This window comes from Zophobas morio, unplaced genomic scaffold (genome assembly GCF_036711695.1).
Source record: "Zophobas morio isolate AGI-343-1 ecotype UQ-CSIRO unplaced genomic scaffold, CSIRO_AGI_Zmor_V1 ptg000009l, whole genome shotgun sequence".
Lineage (NCBI taxonomy): Eukaryota > Metazoa > Arthropoda > Insecta > Coleoptera > Tenebrionidae > Zophobas > Zophobas morio.
In genome coordinates, this window is record NW_026972114.1 from 4,151,662 (window position 1) to 4,170,309 (window position 18,648).

Genomic DNA, 18,648 nt, shown 5'->3' on the forward strand with positions numbered 1-18,648 from the left:
GTTTTGTTCACTTTACGTTTTGTATGTCTTTATAAAAGTTTCTTATCTCTTTCTTCTATAGTTTTTATTTGTGTTTCTAAAAAGTCTCTTTTTTCCTTCGACATATTTGCTTAACTATCTTTCTTTGACTGTTATAATTCCTTGTATTTTCTTCGTTTCTTATCTGCACCATTTTCATTCTGAGTAACTTTTTATGTTTTATTTCTGCTTCGCATTCTTCATCTAACCATTCTTTCCTTTCTCTTGCTTTTGTTTTACTCACGTCTTTTTGTCGCTTCTGTTACTATTCGTTCTATGTTGTTCTACTTGGTATTTATATTTTTTTCTTTTGAAAGATCTTGGTTTTCGAGGTTTCTTTCTATGTCTGCTTCACATTTTGTTTTGATTTCCTGTACTTGCAACTTTTCTGTATTATATATATATGTTCTTTGCCTTCTCCTTTCCATTGCTTTAACTTTGCGCTTACCAAAAAGTGGTCTGAATCTGTGTCGACCCCTCGACCGGTTTTCACTTCTGTTATTAACCTAGAGTGTTTTTCTTGGATCAGTACTTGATCAATCTCTTCAGTTCCTATCCACAGTTTTTTTATACCTTATTTAGTGACTTGCCCGTTTTCTCTTTCTTTTTTTTTTGCTCTTATTATAATTTGCTTTTGTATTTCTCTATCCTTTTTCGATAAATCATCTTGAATACATATCTTTTCCCCTGTTTTCGTGTTTTTTCCTCTAGCTTCGCAACGCTCTTAATTTCGACATTTACATTTAATGACTTATCTATAAAGCTTTCCGCGCTTTCTTTTAACTTTTCTTGTTCATCAGTGTATATTTTTAGTCCTTGTAACACCACGTTAGTTTTTCTTTTCTCATTGTCCAATCGTTCTAGCCTGTTTTTTAATCCATTGATTTTTCTATTTTCTTCATCTAGTTTCTTATTTTCTGCTCTAAGCTGTTGCATTTCTTCCCTGTATTCTCTTTGTTCCTTTCTCGTTTTTTTAATTTCAGTGGAAATGTCGTTTATTGTGTTACCCATGCTTTGTATCATTTTCATTAACTCTTCTATGTAATCTTCTAGTTTACGTTGATTGTTTAATGGCGATTTCCCCGTATAGACTCATCATACTTTGCACATTTAAGATAGTCTTTCTTCAGCAAAATTTTGAAGTAGCGTCATCAATTTTTTAGGGGGGATGAACAAATACATTTTTTTTAGAACATTCATCCCCTAGAAAACTCGACTGACGAAAATTGAGAAAAGACTTTGCAGAGTTACAAAGAGATGCCTTAAAATAAACCGTAATATTTTAATGGAAGGACGGTATAAATCTTTTGTTTCTGTGAGTTTTCTTAATTCCTGTTCCAATCCGCAAACTTATCCTGTACAAAGTTTATTCTCAAGTGGAAATTATGAAAGTGGCGGTTGGATTAAGGTTTTACGCGACAGTTTTTCCAATTAGAGCGTCCAAGTGAAAAAAAAAACGGAGAAAAGAAGCGGCGTGTATCTGATTCGACCAAATAACTTTTCTGAAAAACTATCAAAGTGAACGTTGAAAATCTACAAGTGGTTTGCACACAATTTCGGACAAGTATTGTGTAACACTGATTAAAAAAAGAACAAGGATTTCAACATGTACGTTACTTTATACATATATTATATAAAATGAAATATTTATCTCTTTTGCGTTTATTAGCTACTTCTGTTGCTGAGAAATAATCTTCCTAATTAGAAGATATCCTCACAAATGATAAAACACTAGCTTAGGAATCTACGAAAAGCTTAAGAACCAGCAATTTATCGGCTTTTCTTTTGCATAAAATTTAAATTTCAAGTAGAATTGTGCGTGAAAATGTCTTTAAGTCTGACAACTGATTCATTTTGAGTAGTAAATAAATGCAGTTAACTCTGTGTGTAAACAAAGCATCTAATAAAGCATTGTAATTTAGAAAATTAATCAATAAATTGCCAAAAATCTGGCTATATTAACTCGTAATTTTAACGTAACATTTTATGTGACTAAACTGGTCGATTGATGGTTGCGTGTTAACTGTTGCTTCTTAATTAATAGTGGATCTAAAGTCATGTTTAAATCTATTAACACACACACAAAGGTGGAGTTGTGCTTTCTCGCTGATAGAATTTTGATTTACATATATGCTAAATAGATTTCATAAATTTCAGTGTATAATATAGTCGTTTTAACAAACACACTAAAGGCTCCATTATTCAGTGATTTAGAAATTATTATTTTATTTAATGTCCAAAAAACAAATTTCGTGTCAGTTATTGTCGACAGTGTAGTTTGGAGTTCATTAATAAACATTAGTGGTACACCTACTCGTACATATTATACGAGAACAAATTGTGTCCATATTGATCCAAAATTTAAAGTGGTATACAGTCAGATTGATCACTCTCATACACGTCTTTCTCTAGAACATTTTGTTATTTAGAGATTAAAAAGTTCAGTAAGCTTCTCGTTTGTTACTAAATAATTGTGATACTAAAGTGTTTTCCATTTTTTTTTTGCGGCGCATTACCGAGATTGCATAATAAATCGTAAGGACAATTTGTGGATTAAATAATCGGTTATGCCGTGAACATTTTCAACATTGACTGTGATGTTTAACCGCAATAATTTTTTTTTTATTGTAATAAATTAGTTTTATTTTTTAAAAAGGTGTGAAGCATTTAGGCAACCAGTTATACAGATGCGTGTGGTCTTTGTCATACGTGTTTAGGTAATTTGTACAGTTCAAATCTGAGAAGCGGCACGTTAACATGACCTACTGCGACTCTATAATCGTTTATAGAAACTTTGTAGTAAATAATGGTGCCTGCTTGCGTTAATTTGGACGTCAAGTTGAGGTTATAAATGGCAGACAAAACATGTGGATTCGCACTAATTGTCTACAAGTAATTTGCCAATATTTTGAAGTTTTAGCCATTACATTTAAGTATCAAAACAAAGTGATATAAGTGACAACCCACGCTTATGTATAGCTTATAATATACGAATCTTCTGAAAATTTTGACGCAAATGACGTTTCTTTGTCGTTAAGTTTTGTCTACGACTTTAGAAGAATATTTAGTTATTATTAATAAATTAAATCTGAGTCAATCTTTTACAGTAAAAACTAGCAACAGGTGTACAAATTTATTCTATATATAAGAATTTTACTTCTTACTTTCTTATAGCAAGTTTTGCATTTTGAGCAATTTTTATATTTATTATTTTTATGTCTGTTTTCTTTAGTTTTCTGCAGTTGACAAGTACGTCTAATCGCAAAATTATAGACTAACAGGGATTCATTAAATTATTATTAATTATTGTACGTTACATTAGCATATAATATAATATAATACATATTAAAAAATTGGTCGAAGCTTACTTCTACAGAACTTCCCTCGTCCCCGAAATGCAGCCCAACAAATCCCGGTCCTTTCATAAATTACAAAAAATACCGAGGAATCTAACAACCGAAAAACTTGAAAAATCGAGAAATCAAAAAAATCAAAAGTCGAAAGATTTTAAAAATGCAAAAATTTAAAATAGTTTAAAATCGGGAATTGGAAACATCAAAAAATCGTAAAATCGAAAAATGGAAAAATCGTCAAAATAAAATTTTAAAAATCGAAGAACTAAAAATCAAAAAACTAGAAGTCAAGAAATCGAAAAATTTGCAATTAAAAAAATCGCAAAATTGGAAAATCGTAAAACTGAAGAATCGAAAAACCAAAAATTGAAAGTTGAAAAATTCAAATATGTACAGTACATACATACCAAAAAGTTTTAAATCGAGAATTCAAAACATAAAAAAATCGTAAAATGTGTGAGTGGAGAAATCGTTAATATAAAATTTACAAAATCGAAAAACTAAAAATCAAAAAACTACAAATCGAAAAATTGAAGAATAGAAAATTTAAAAAATCGAGAAATTGAAAAATCCCAAAACAGAAATGTCGAAAAACTGAAAATGCAATTGAAAGATTAAAAGATGGGAAATCGAGAAGCCCAGAAGTCGAACAATAGAAAATCGAAAAATTTGAAATTGAAACATTTAACTTAAAAAACCCGAGAAATCGAAAAATTAAAAAATCGATACATCGAAATCTCGATAAGTTGGAAAATCGGAAAACTGAAAATCGAAAAATTTAAAAATTAAAAAATCGATATTTTACAAAAATCAAGAAATTGAAAAACTGAAAAATATAAAAGCGAGAAGTCGAAAAATGGAAAGATCGAGAAATAGAAATATCTAAAATTAAAAAAAAAAACGAAAAATTAAAATGTCGAAAAATTGAAGAATCGAAATATCGAATAATTCCAAAATTGAAAAATCCTAAAGTTGAAACATCCAAAGCTTGAGAAATCGAAAAATTGAAAAATCGAGAAATCGGAAAGTAGAGAAATCAAAAAAACAATAAATTGGGAAACCGATATGTCGTTAAATTAAAGAATCACTTAATAGAGAAATTGAGAAAAGGAAAAACCGAAAATTTCGAAACGCCAAAAATTGAAATATCGAACAATCGAGAAATCCTCAAACTAAAATGTTGAAAAATTGAAAAACCAAAAAATCTAAAAGACAAAATCGAAAAACTGAGAAATCCGGAAATCGAATTTAAAATTGAAACATCTAGAAATCGAAACATCAAAAGATCGTGAAATCGAGAAGCTCAGAAGTTGAACAATCGAAAATAGAAACTTTTGAAATTGAAACATTTAACTTGAGGACCCGGTGGGTGAGGTGGCTTGACATCTGCCCACTACACCTTGGGTCGTGGGTTCGATTCCCGCTCTGTCTCTGGGTGTTTTTGTATGTCCCCTTTTCCTGTAATTGGGCCTCTCGGCCTGTTGGAAAAGTAATTATTAAAATAAAATAAAAATAAAAAATAAAATAAAAAAACCGATAAATCGAAAAATTAAAAAATCAATACATCGGAATCTCGATAAATTGGAAAATCGGGAAATTGAAAAATTTAAAAGCCGACGAAAAATTGAAAACTTGAAAAATCAAAAAATCGAAAAATCTAAAACCGAGAAGTCGAAAAATCGAAAGATCGAATAATAGAAATATCTAAAATTTAAAAAAACGAAAAATTAAAATGTCGAGAAATTGAAGAATCGAAATATCGAAAATTCCCAAATTTGAAAATTTCTAACACCGAAACATCGAAAACTTGGGAAATCGAAAAATAGAGAAATCAAAAAATCGAAAAATCGGAAAATCGAAAAGTCGAAAAATCAAAGAATTACTTAATAGAGAAATTGAGAAAAGGAAAAACCGAAAATTTCGAAACGCTAAAAATTGAAATATTGAATCGAAAAATTGAAGAATCGAATAACTGAAAACGTAAAACTGAAATATCGGAAAATCGAGGAATCTAAAAATAAAAAACCGAGATATTGAAAATTTGAAAAATTGATAATTTGAAGAATCGACAAATTGAAAAATCCTCAAACTAAAATGTTGAAAAATTGAAAAACCGAAAAATTTAAAAGACAAAAATCGAAAATCGAAAAATTTGAAATTGAAACATCGAAATCTCGATAAATTGGAAAATCGGAAAACTGAAAATTGAAAAATTTAAAAACCGAAAAATTGAATACTTGAAAAATCAAAACTTTTACAAACCAAAAAGTCGAAAAACCGAAAAATCCAAAAGCTAGAAGTCGAAAAATCGAAAGATCAAAAAATAGAAATATGTATCTAAAATTTAAAAAACCAAAAATTAAAATGTCGAAAATTGAAAAATCCTAAAACTGATACATCAAAAACTTGAAATATCGGAAAATCGAGGAATCGAAAAATCAGATATCGACAAATCGGAAATTCGAAAAATTGAGAATTTGAATAATCGATAAATTGAAAAATCGTTAAACCAAAATATCGAAGATTTGAAAAACCGAAAAATCTAAAAGCGAGAAGTCCAAAAATCGAAAGATAGAGATATCGAAATATCAAAAAAGTGGAAATCTTACTTTTCAAAATTCGAAAAATTGAAAATTGAAGTAATGAAGACGGCAATATCGAGAAATTGAAATATGTATCTTAAATAAAAAAAAAAACCGAAAAATTAAAATGTCGAAAAATTGAAGAATCGAGAAATCAAAACATCAAAAAATCGAAAAATTGAAAAATCCCATAATTGAAAAATGCTAAAACTGAAACTTGAGAAATCGAAAAACTGAGAAATCGAGAAATCGGAAGGTCAAAAAATGAAAAAGTCGAAAAATCTGGAAATCGGAAAGTTCAAAAAATCAAAAAATCGATTTATACAGCCTGTTATTGAAAGGTACGTACAAAATAAAATCGGCAATTGGTCTCGAAGTATAGGTGCTAAAAGTTAAAAAAAGTTCAGGTAAAAGTGTTCTCCTTTTAAAGATAAAAATTATTAAAATTTGTGTTCAAATTCGTTGTACGCCTCTGATAAAAAGATCATCTTTCGTTTCTATAGCAACATTTAATCTTGACAAAAGTTTTATTGTTACAGTTGCTGGGATTTACTAAAATAAATTAATTTTACCTATTTATCCTTCAGTAGCGTCTAAAAAGATTGGATAAGGGTTAATTTTCCCCTTAAAATTTTGATAAGAGAAAATAAGTTTGTCCGACTTCTTAGACTTCGCGAAGAACTGTCCATTTTGTTGTACGTATCTTTCAATAACACCCTGTAGAGAAATTGAGAAAAGGAAAAACCGAAAATTTCAAAACGCCAAAAATTGAAATATTGAAAAATCAAAAAATTGAAGAATCGTAAAACTGAAATATCGGAAAATCAAGAATTTGAAGAATCGACAAATTGAAAAATCCTCGAACTAAAATGTTGAAAAATCGAAAAATATAAAAGACAAAAAATCGAAAAACCGAGAACTCGAGAAATCGAAATTGAAAAATTGAAACATCTAGAAATCGAAACATCGAAAGATTGAGAAATTGAGAAGTCCAGAAGTAGAACAATCCAAAATCGAAAAATTAAAAAATCGAAAAATACAAATCTCGATAAATTATTCAAGAATCGAAAAACTGAAATCGTAAATCTGAAATATCGGAAAATCGAGAAATCGAAAAATAAAAAATCTAAGAAACGAAAATTCAAAAATAGACAAATTGAAAAATCTTCAAACTGATATGTCGAAAAATTGAAAAACTGAAAAATTTAATAGCGAGAAGTCGAAAAATCGAAAGATGGAGATATCGAAACATCAAAAAAGTGAAAAATCTAACATTTAAAAATTCGAAAAATTGAAAACTGAAGTACTGAAAAACCGAAAAATCCCAAAATTGAAAAATCCTAAAACCGAAACATCGACAACTTGAGAAATCGAAAAGTCAAAAAATGAAAGAGTTGAAAAATCGGGAAATCGAAAAGTCGAAAAATCAAAGAATCGTTTTATAGAGAAATGGAGAAAAGGAAAAATCAAAAATTTCGAAACGCCAAAATGTTGAGATGACGTCATCAATTTTTTGGGAGGGGATAAACGAATACATTGTGCTTAACGATTTACCATGATTACGATAACGTTAAAATGTTTACGAGATTTCAGAGCAATCTGTTCTGCAGTTTCAAAGTTATAATGCAAAATATTGTTATTCAGTCTTTTTCAAAAAATTCTGGATGTGGCGGGTGAAAATTCGACACGGATTAAGACACTACAAGTGCAGAAGTATCTTATTTTGTAAAATTAAAAAAAAACTGTTTACTATAAATTTTGAAAATGACGTCATTTCATGGGTCGTGGGGGTGAGTAGCCAAATTTTAGTAGTGTTTAACCAGACCCAAAACTGCGATCTAAATCATAAACATCATAATTCGGTAAGTAGTAGTAGCTGAGTCATTAGTGTTTGACAATCAAAATTCCACCTCTCTGCGTCAGTACTGCAAATGCACGTCATCCTTCCTGGTTCATAGATTTTTGCTTTTATTTAAACAAAAATTGTACAGATTTTTGAGTCAGAATACTCACTGTGAATATTCACAAAAATACAACACGAAATTTCAAGTTGTCACTTATTCCTCTGAATTGCTGCTTGAAATTTCAAGTTACTTAAAACTTCGTGTTCGTATGTCCCTTCTACGCTTTCGCAGTTTGTTATTTAACTGTGGAATTTTATCTCTGCATATCGCCTTTAAAAACCAGAAGCCTTATAAGAATATGCATTGATCTAGTGCATCAGTCATGGCGTAAACATAGATCAAATATTTTAAATCGAAGTTAAATTGGTAACCCGTATCGTTCCTAATAAGATAAGATAAGATTGTAGAGGCAAAGTTTTCAAGTAAGGTGTGTTTAGTTGGCAATAGTAAACGTGACCGCGTTTTTATGTGCGAATAGTAATAGCAAAATGTCCTTCATGAGAAAATTCTCCAGAGGGAGTAGTAAAAACAAGAAGAACAGGACTTCCGCACCGGAACCCAGACGCAGCAAAGCCTCGATCAAGGAAGACAGACTCAGCAAAATCTCCATAGAACCAGATGACGGCGGTAATTTCTTCCACATTATTATTGAAGCCTTAATTGCTACTGAGTCACTTCAGTAAAGAGCTTAATTACTGTGGGCTCGTGTCTATTACTCCTACCTTGAGTAGTATTAAAGTACCTCCAATCGCCCAGTTCGGTGTGTATTTTTGTGTTTACGCGTCCCGTAAGAAGCTCGATAATGCGAGAAATCCCGTGTTCGGCGTAAATGATTTGTTGCGGTTTTATGGGATCGTCACAGTGCGTAGACATGAACCGGCGGATGGAAAAATGAAAAATTTAATCAGGGAAAGCGAAGGGATAAAACGGGTGCGAATCGGCGATAAACGTTCAAAATGCTAAGAGTTTACACAATTTTTAAAGGTAAAATAGAAGATTTATCTTGTTTTTTTTTAATCTTCGGATGAGTTAGTGGATGGGTTTTCTTGTAGATAATGTAATACGATGAAACCGGGATTTGGTGGTGAAGAATGATACGGCAAAATCGAAGCGTAAGAGGAGAACGATTATTTTCTTTGCCGACGTCTTATGAAAAATGAGTTGATTGAACGGTTTTATGTGCTCAGGAAAAGATGAGATGCTAGATACGACAGGATGTGATCGTTTTGTTTTACATCCGGTGTCCCTGTTTGCATTTTCTTGATAACTGTAATTAAATATACTTTGTTATTACAGGACGCCAATTGGTGGAGTTTACAGTATTTTGATGTTTTAACGTGGCGGTGACGGTTTTTATTAATGTAATTATAGTAGCGTGTGAATCTGTGTCTACCTGCGACGCTCCACTTCTTGGTCATTTAATTTGATCTGATCCATTTGATAAATGAACGTAATTTCCACTATTAAATGTGCAGTACTAAAATTTACGACTCGTAGTAGAATTGAGTGCTTGAACTTGAGCGAAAATTAACTTGAGTTTTATTTTTATCGTCTTTAGAACTGTTAAAGCACACTTAAATCAAACGACTGCAGGGATTATTACTGAGTAATTATATATACTGTTACAGATTCGTAGATTTTCATTGATTTTGTAAATCTAATTACGAGAGGGCGGGTTTATATGCACAAAATTTTGTTAAAGTACTGGCATATAATATAGCGTGATGAACAGCTACTGACAATAGAATTAACCAATTCTGAAAGAATTGTCTTCACTGCTATTGCTAAACGTGATTCAAATGCTTGCCATTGTCAGTTTTAAGCACTCAAGAAAGTTTGGTTATGGCATTTTAATAACAATTACAAATTTTAACGCAAATTACTATATGATTTTTGACAACAACAATAAAAATAAATGTATCTAATAGAACAAAACAAAACTCCGCTACAAACACCACCATATTTTAACTAGTGTTGTTATAACAAGTTTCTAAACTCCGCTTCAAATAGGGAGAGCTTTCGGTGCTGTTTGTCTGACCTACATTGATACAATAATGAGAAAACGAAACCATTGCGGGATCGTTGAGCGTGTTCAATGTTCTTTCCAATTTTTGGAGTTTTTGTTCTGGGAGGTTATTACGTGGTGTGATTTGAACCGTAAAAATTTGGTATTCAATTACAGGAGTTCCGAGTGCTCACTTTGAATCCTGCATATTAAAGTGTACCAGGATTACGTTAATTACAAACTGAATATGTTATACTTTTTTAATTGTGGAGAAAATAAACATTGAAAATGACATTTGAAGAGAAGCTATTCAACCACGTATTAAGCGGATGATTGTTGTGTTACGGATTATGTTACTTTACTTAAGATATTTCAAAATGTTATACTTTTTTTATAGTGTTGAAACAAGTAAAACAAATTTATCATTACATCATAGTGACAATTACAGAAATACCAAAACTTTATCTCTTATAATCAACTCTGTATTTCCTTCTATATTGTGCATAAATCGTTTATATTAATCCGTCGTCTTTGTCAGTAAACATCACTATCTCGGTAATTTTTGGCGCTGTATAGAAAGGTGGGATAGAAATGTACTTTGCATGTTTTGTTTTTAATTATTTTTTCAGCGGAAAACACAGATATACATTTGAGCGGTATTTTTGAACAAAGTTATTCCAGAAAGCAAAACACAGCGTTGTAATCAACTTATAACATCAAAACGCGTTGGACTTAAAATGACACTTAAATACGTTGGCTAAAATTGTGCAAAAAGCTTTTTCGATTTTTGTATTAGCTTAGCAAATTTTGTGTGTTTTTATCGTTATAGATGTATTTGCCTCAAAAATTCAAAGTAATCTATGAAATGGGCACGTAGATCCGCGTTACTGTAGAGTGTAGATCACTAAAATAGTGTCAGTTGCCACCAACGTTCAAACTTTACATTTATGGCTGTCTTTTGAATATTATTAATAAATTAAAACGATAAAAACGAAGATAAAAGTGGTTTGTGACCTAGATCGGTTGAAGATTACATATTCATTTTCGTGAAACTCTTCTGGAGGCTGCACCATTCTATTTAGAAATTTTGCAGGTAGAATTTTTTTCTGTAATTTCGTTTTTGGTTATGGTTGGGGGACAATTTATGAAATAAGTTATGGTATAGTGTTGATCGTATTGCCAACATTGATAGTGGACTGTACGCGATTTATCAGTTCTTAATTAATTAAAAAGTAATTTCTCTGTGAATTTTGAAAAGCAGTTTAACATTTTGCATTGGAAATACAGAAACTTGGCATAATAAAATGAAACTGATTTAAAAAGTTTGTTGCTTATTAATTAAAGTAAGAATTGAAATTCGATATGACAAGCGGCAGAATGTAAGATTTAACTCAAAGTCAAAGTTGGCCCCACCCACCCACCCTTACTCCGTTTTGATGACTCATTTTATTGGCTCTGTAACGGAAGTTGGATTTTATTTTGTCAAACAATAGACACTAGAACTAAATATTTCTTAATAAGATTTTTATTTTTACTCGAAAAACGACTTTCCCGTCAGCGCTTGCTTAGAAATCTTTAAAAATCATACATTTGTCAACACCGCTTCTCTTCTCCGGATCAATGAAATCATTTATTAAGGTGGAGTTTATGTGAGTGGGAGGAGCATCAGTAGTATTGCTTTTTAAATATAATTCTCACGTCTGGTATGCTTAATTTAACACCACCAGTTGAATAGTTTTTAGATAATTTATTTACAATTTATCTATTTATCACCAATAGTTTAACTAGTTTAATTAACAATATTAAGAGTTGTCACCAGAACGAAGAGAGGGGCGGGTGGGCGGGGCTATTGCTTGCATACAAGATTCTCTAAAAAGAAGCTAAACTTAACTCCGCCCACCGTTGAATTTTGATTTGACGAGCGGCAGAATGTAAGACTTAACGCAAAGTCAAAGTTGGCCCCACCCATCCACCCCTACTCCGTTTTGATGACTCATTTTATTGGCTCTGAGACGGAAGTTGGATTTTATTTTGACAAAAAATATAATCTATGACTAAATATTTTTTAACAAGATTTTTATTTTTACTCGAAAAACGACTGCTGTCAGCGTTTACACAGAAATCGTTAAAAATCATGCATTTGGAAACACCGCTTCTCCTCTCCGGACCAATGAAATGATTTATTAAGGCAGAGCTTTTGCGAGTGGGAGGAGCATTATTAATATAGCTTGATACTTTCTGGGAACTTTGGTTACAATTTATTTATTTTCTCACCAATAGTTTCACAAATTTGAATGAAATTCTAATAAGATAATAATTGTCATTAATTGACAATATTAAGAGTAGTCACTGGAAGCAAGAGAGGGGTGGGTGGGTGGGGCTATTGCTTCTTTATAAGACTCTATAAAAAGCAACTGAAGCTCCACCCACCTCCGTTCTTCATTTCACTGACTTATTTTATTTACTGTAAAATAAGAATTGAATGCCGTTTTGACAAGCGTTAGAATCTAAGATTTAAAATCAAAACAATATCAAAGTTTACTAATGTGGAGCTTGTGTGAATGGGAAGGGCATCAGCAGTATTAAAACAAAGTGAAAAGTATAATGACAAAGTGTATTATTTCTAGAAACTTTCGCATTAATTTTTCAATAGACTTTTATGTTCTATAAAGCAAGGTCGTTCACAGATATACTGAGAAGTAGGAATTTGCTTCACACAACTTTAGGTAAATTGCGCGAATTTAATCGCGCAAATTTATGGAAAATTTGTTATTGATATTTGACCGTCGAAACGTTGTAAAGCAAGCAAAATGAATTATATACAGCAGATATTAAAACAAATCTTTTCCAAAATTATTGATTTTTTTCGATATGTAGAAAAAAAGATGTAAGACCTAAATATACGAAAAATTAAAGGTTATTGATGAGAACCTAGAATAATGTATATTAATTGCATTTTGCCCTTAGATATTAACACAATAAAAACTAAAATCAGTATAGGTTGAATCAAAATAATAATTCATTTAGGCCGATAGGTTTAAATTTGTCAAAAAATAAATCACATTTATGGTAAAATTTAGAAGTGTTACTAATATATGATAGAAGTAGGTAATTCGGCAAAGCTTCAAGTTGCAAAATTATTATTTTAGCGCCGTCCTCCATCCTATAGATTTTTGATTTTTTGTTTAAACATCTTGAAAGGGTATTAACATTTTAGCCAACATCTAATGTTTTGATTTCAGCGGTTACATTGAGGTTATGGTGTATAAAGTCACGGACAAAAATTAATCCCAAAGAAACGTCATTTGCGTAAAAATTTTAAAAGATTCTTAGACTATAAGTAAAGCTCGAAATTATACGCAGAAAAAAAAACATGTGAATAGGTATGCACATATATATGTAGCGAAATTTGGCATTATATCTAAAAAATTGCTAAAATAAGCAAGAAAAATTATTCTTTTTCAGCTGTGTTAAAACATGACACTTTTAATGACAATTTCAACACTAAAATATACCTACACTTTTGTAATTATGAAAAAAAAAACTTGCGTTACTAAGGCAACATTCACTTTTAATCCTAGGATTAAAAACAAATAATAATTCATCTCACACTATATTTTTTCTTTAATTTTGAAAATATTAATAATGTTGTCTTTAATATTTTACAATTTTATTAATAATTAAATACATTACATAGTTTCTAAATTTTAAAATTTATATGAAATTTAAAATTAAACTTTAGAAAATTGGATTAACGATTTGCCGTCACTGTTATCCCTTGTAATAGCAGTGTTAACCATGTTTGTCAATGTTGCTACTATTTCATTGTCAGTTATGTCTTTGGTTATATTTACTTTATTGATCTTCGGTGGTTTTTGGAGAATCACACCGTACTCGCTTCATCTAACCGAAAAATTTTTCCCGTCACATCTTCCTTGTGTTTCACTGATTCCTCCATGTACCCTTCCGCTACACTATTCGATTTCCACCCTCCGTGTCTCTTGAGAGATATAATGTCACGTCCAGCATCTACAAGGAGAGTGGCAGACGTGCGACGTAAGCAATGTCTGCTGTATTCATTGGGATTTTCCAATTTTAAAAATTTAGCTACTTCTCGTGGAACATCGCTAATCTTGTGAATCCCAAATACTTGTCGCTGACACTTTCCATTTAGGTATTTAACGAAAAATCGACGTTTATGAAAATTTTTTGATCGAAGAGCTACATATTTCTGGTAAATATTAAAATATTTTTCCCCCATAACGGTAAATGATTTTGGCTTTTTGGTTTTTCTATGAGGAATCGTTACAAGTAAACCTGATTTAACATTTTCAATATTGTCTATTCTTAATTCCACCAATTCGTGACAACGGCATGGGCCACTCACTGCCCATTCACAATGGACATAAGAGATAAGAACGAGCGCATAACATAATTTACGTTTTTGGTCTGTGTCTGGCTTATGCTTATCTACGTTCACAGTGGACAGAGTGAACTCTGTAAGAATTGTTAAACTGCGCAAACGCAGAACGGAATAACTCCTGGCTAAACACAGAAACGGCTAACCTCAAACTGAGTCAATCAAAATATCTAACCTACAATTTCATACGATATTCGAACTTGACAACTCGCAGTACAGAACAGACTCGCAGTGTGAAGCTTTGATTATAATTTATATAATATAATCAAAGGTGTGAAGTGCCAAGTGCCAACTGTCAAAGGGAATTCAATAGCAGCATTCAAAAGTCCCTAGATTTTAACATAATTTTGACATAATTCGTGCACAAAGTTGAACTTGTTTCAACTTTGTGTACGCACACAAGGATTACATAAAACGTTCATAAGCATAAGAATTACGTTCGTCCACTGTGAACAGGGGTACACGTTTTCCATCGTTTCAACTTTATGTATTTATGTAAGCTTTATGTACTTGTTATGCCTTATGTCCATTGTGAATGGGCAGTCACTCCGAAGATTACAACGACCTGAAGGACAACTTAAAAGTGCAATCATTTCATTAAATTAAGTTGTAAACTTACTTTTGTAAATACATATTTTTCATCTGGAGCATGGCTTAAAAAATCTTCTATTTGGTCATTTGTTAAAACTCTTGATTTCTTTGACTTGTAACCTTCCGCTTGTTTCTTCAAAAACGCTCTTAGTTTTGAAAATTTTTCTATATCTAGGCCATTTTTTATATTTAAATGCGCCTTTACCGTCGAATATTGGGACCGTGGTGTGGATGATTTCATTGTTTTTGCCAAATCGGCAAAATACACCAGCAAAATGTTCTCGGAATAGGTTTCAATGTTTTTTTCCTTACACTAGCTCATGAAGCGCTTGTAGGCAAACTCGTAGATTTCACGCGATTTGGTCGGAAGTAAGTCTGCAATCACTATTTGTACCGTTTCGGCCACATCTGGAGGCAAATCTTTTTCAACATTCATTATTGGCGAGAAATTAATCAATTTTTGATATTTTTTGAAAATCGATGACACAACGTAAATAAAAAATAGGTAATCGTGACTTCGTAGATACCAAACTACTGATTCCATTTTCATTACAATTTTTTTTTTAATTTAATTATCTCCTATTTTTGTGTTACCTTAATGGTTGGAGAAAAAAATAAATTCAAAACTTTGCTCGCCAAAAAACACCACTTTTAATCCTAATAAAACAATATAGGAGTACTATTTTTTACACATCAATATTTTATTTCTATAATTTCTTGCAACACTATATTTGGACTTAAACTACACATTTACAAATTAATACTAACTATGTCGATGTATTCTATTAATCTATTAACTATTTTATTGACCAACTAGTTACTCTCTTGAAAAATATTATTTACATTTATTATAATATATTTTTCTAGATTTTCCATTTTAAGTGAATGTCTTCAATCACTTAAAATATATTTATACACTGAAAAACTACGTGCCACATCGACAGATGTTATTGGGGTATATTTAAGGGACGACACAGTTTGAGGGTCTATATTAACCTCAGCTGAAAACTGTCCATCTAAAACTTTTGCCACATTAGTTAGTCTAGTAAAACCCCCATTTTTACTAAGGACTTCGTCTAGTTTTTTGAGACTGTTTGAGCAATAGAACCTTGTGCTTTATTGAGATTTTTTTTTTATTTTCTTTTAGCTAAACGGATTCACTTAGGGGTATTTTTTGTTTTTCTAATTTTGTTAATGTTACATCAATTAATTCGTAGTTGTTATTTATGAAACTTAAGTTCTGATTTAATTTAGGACTATTTAAAATCTTTTTAGCTTCCTTGATTGGTTCAGATAAAATAAAATAAAGCTGCGTCAAGCCATGTACCTCATCGTGTAATGACAGGTAACTTTATACACTTGTGCTCTTAAAGGAGCCTTAACAAAAAACCTTTTTCATATTATTAATTAATTCCTTTTCCAATGGAAATTGATTTCGTGCTTCTTCCGCTATTCTATTACACCGTGGGCGAAACAAGTGCAGTGAATTAAATTTGGATAAAATACTTTTAAGTGGGTTCCAACTTTGACCATATATGACGCAGCATCAGAAAGCATTAATACGATTTTATTATAGTTTTGGAAATTTCATTGTACCCTATAAAATTTTATTGACAATAACGAGCCGGACATTAGTACAATGGCAAGAAATATTTATGACCGACAACAGTGCACCCGAATTTGTCGAGGAACATTCAGCAGGTAGTTGTACTCATAAAATAATGGTCATTTTCGTTCGTGAGTAACGATGGTCTCTGTCCGGACCTGGATTATTCTGCTTTCTAACATCTGGGGATTATCGGCACGTGACAATTTTAAGTTGTAAATATCTCTTGCTGTTGTACTACTGTCCGTCTCGTTATTACCAATAAAATTTTATAGGGTAGAATGAAATTTCCAAAATTATAAATGTTATAGCATTGGGTAAAAATATGTTGGTTAAACTTTCTTGGACAAACATATTTATAGTTACATTATTCGCCTTCTCTAGCTCTTTAACAGCAATTAAATAAGAATCTAACACAAAATTTGCAGATAAATTACCCACTAATAAAATTGCTATACCAGGTGTCTCTTAACAATTAACCGGTGAGTCTGGGAAACATAGTAAAAAAAATCCATCTCACATTTTGGTGGAGTTATAATGATTTTAAAACTGGCCCTTGCTACGTTTAACAAGTAAATAACACGTTCATTATCAAAATAACTAGTAATAAAACTTTTAGTTAATATTTCTCTCGCCCATGACCATGTGTTATTATCATTTCAGTTAGAATGTTGGAAGGTATGGTTTTGTTGTTTTTGTAATAATTTGATAAAATTTAATTTCACAACAATGTTTGCCTGATATAAAGCGAATGTACAAATCAGCAAAAATCAGTTAAAAAAGTTTGACGTATCAAAAATTGTCAAAGTTTTTAAAACCCTACGTTTAAAATGTCCGCAGTTAATTTTAGGTCCCCTGATCTTTTATTTTCGGATAAATTTAAAGGAATTTGGTGTTTTGTTGCTGGCTGAAACTGAAAAAATCTTTGGAGCTTTTAGTGTTTTATTTTTTACGAATTTGAAGAAGTCTTGCCGTAGTGTTTGGGTGCTCCTGGTGTATTATTTTGTAAGCCCATGCAGATTTTTTTCTAAATTATTTATAACAATTTTGATGAAATGAGTTACAAATATTTGCAGATATTTTTCTAAATAATAAAAAAAAAATCTATTCTGATATTTCAACAGCACTTAAAATGCGTATAGTACTGTAAGTTGGACACTTATTTAGTATCTTATATTTCTTTAATTTTCTAATTAGGCATAATATTTTAATTAATTCTTTATTATCTTAAAGTGTGTCCTAAATGGTACCCTTCTTGGACATTTTGTATTTTGTTCTTGGGTTAAATATATATTATTATTATTATTATTTAATTTTGGGGGACTTTAATATTTTATTTTTTAAAACTCTGACCTGCCCTCTTTTTCAGTTAATTTTGGAACGCCGCCTTTTTTTTGAAAAATTTAAAACAATCTTGAAGCCTAGGTATTCCTGTTTGGAAAGAATTTGAAAGTGCTTTGGAGCTTCTAGTGTCTTTTCTTATAATAATTTAATTAAATTTCGTACAAGATACGTCATTTGCCAAAAACCAGTCTTATCTTAGCAGGTACAGGTCCCACCCACCCGCCCTGTATTTTCTTAGAGGATATGTCATTTGCCAAAATCAGTCTTAACAAGTACTAACCCCACACACCCGTCCTATATTTTCGTAGAGAAACCTCATTTACCAATATCAGTCTTATGTTAGAAGGTACTAACCCCGCCCACCCACCCTCTCTGTTCTTAGAGGATATGCCACTTTCCAAAATCGGTTTTATCTCAACAGGTACTAGCCCCACCCACCCACCCTCTTTTTTCTTAAAGGGTATGCCATTTGCCAAAGTCTGTCTAATTTTAGCAGCCACTAGCCCCGCCCACCCACCCTCTCTTTTCTTCTATAGTGTTTAGTATTTTATGCTTTGACAGATTTTCCTTTTGTTGTTTTTTTTTTTTGTTGATACTTTATTAAATGATTTTTTAGGTTATTTATTAATGAAAAATAACAGCCTGGCTTAATAACGCACAACGATTAATTTACTACTGGTTGTGCTGGTTATTGTCCTAAAAAAAGGTGCATTTCAGTTATCATCGTTACTAAGAAATCAGAAAGTAAGCCGGAGGTATTCACGTATTAGATGTGTGCAGTGTTGCCAATTTTACTTTTATAAAATTGTTTTTTTTTTTGTAATC

At 31.2% G+C, this 18,648-nt stretch overlaps 1 protein-coding gene across 8 annotated transcripts in view; it reads left to right on the top strand.

Moving 5' to 3' along the window:
- The window catches only part of LOC135125757 (phosphatase and actin regulator 1), a 216,940-nt gene that overhangs the window by 59,402 nt on the left and 138,890 nt on the right, over window positions 1–18,648 (top strand). For 2 of the 8 annotated variants that reach the window (XM_064051425.1, XM_064051428.1), the window contains exon 1: window positions 8,280–8,484. The exons of the other annotated variants lie outside the window; for them this stretch is intronic. In XM_064051425.1, the coding sequence (XP_063907495.1) occupies window positions 8,346–8,484 (139 nt within the window). In that variant the 5' untranslated portion in view covers window positions 8,280–8,345. Of the gene's footprint in view, window positions 1–8,279; window positions 8,485–18,648 lie in introns of those variants that run through there. 8 annotated transcript variants of the gene reach the window in all.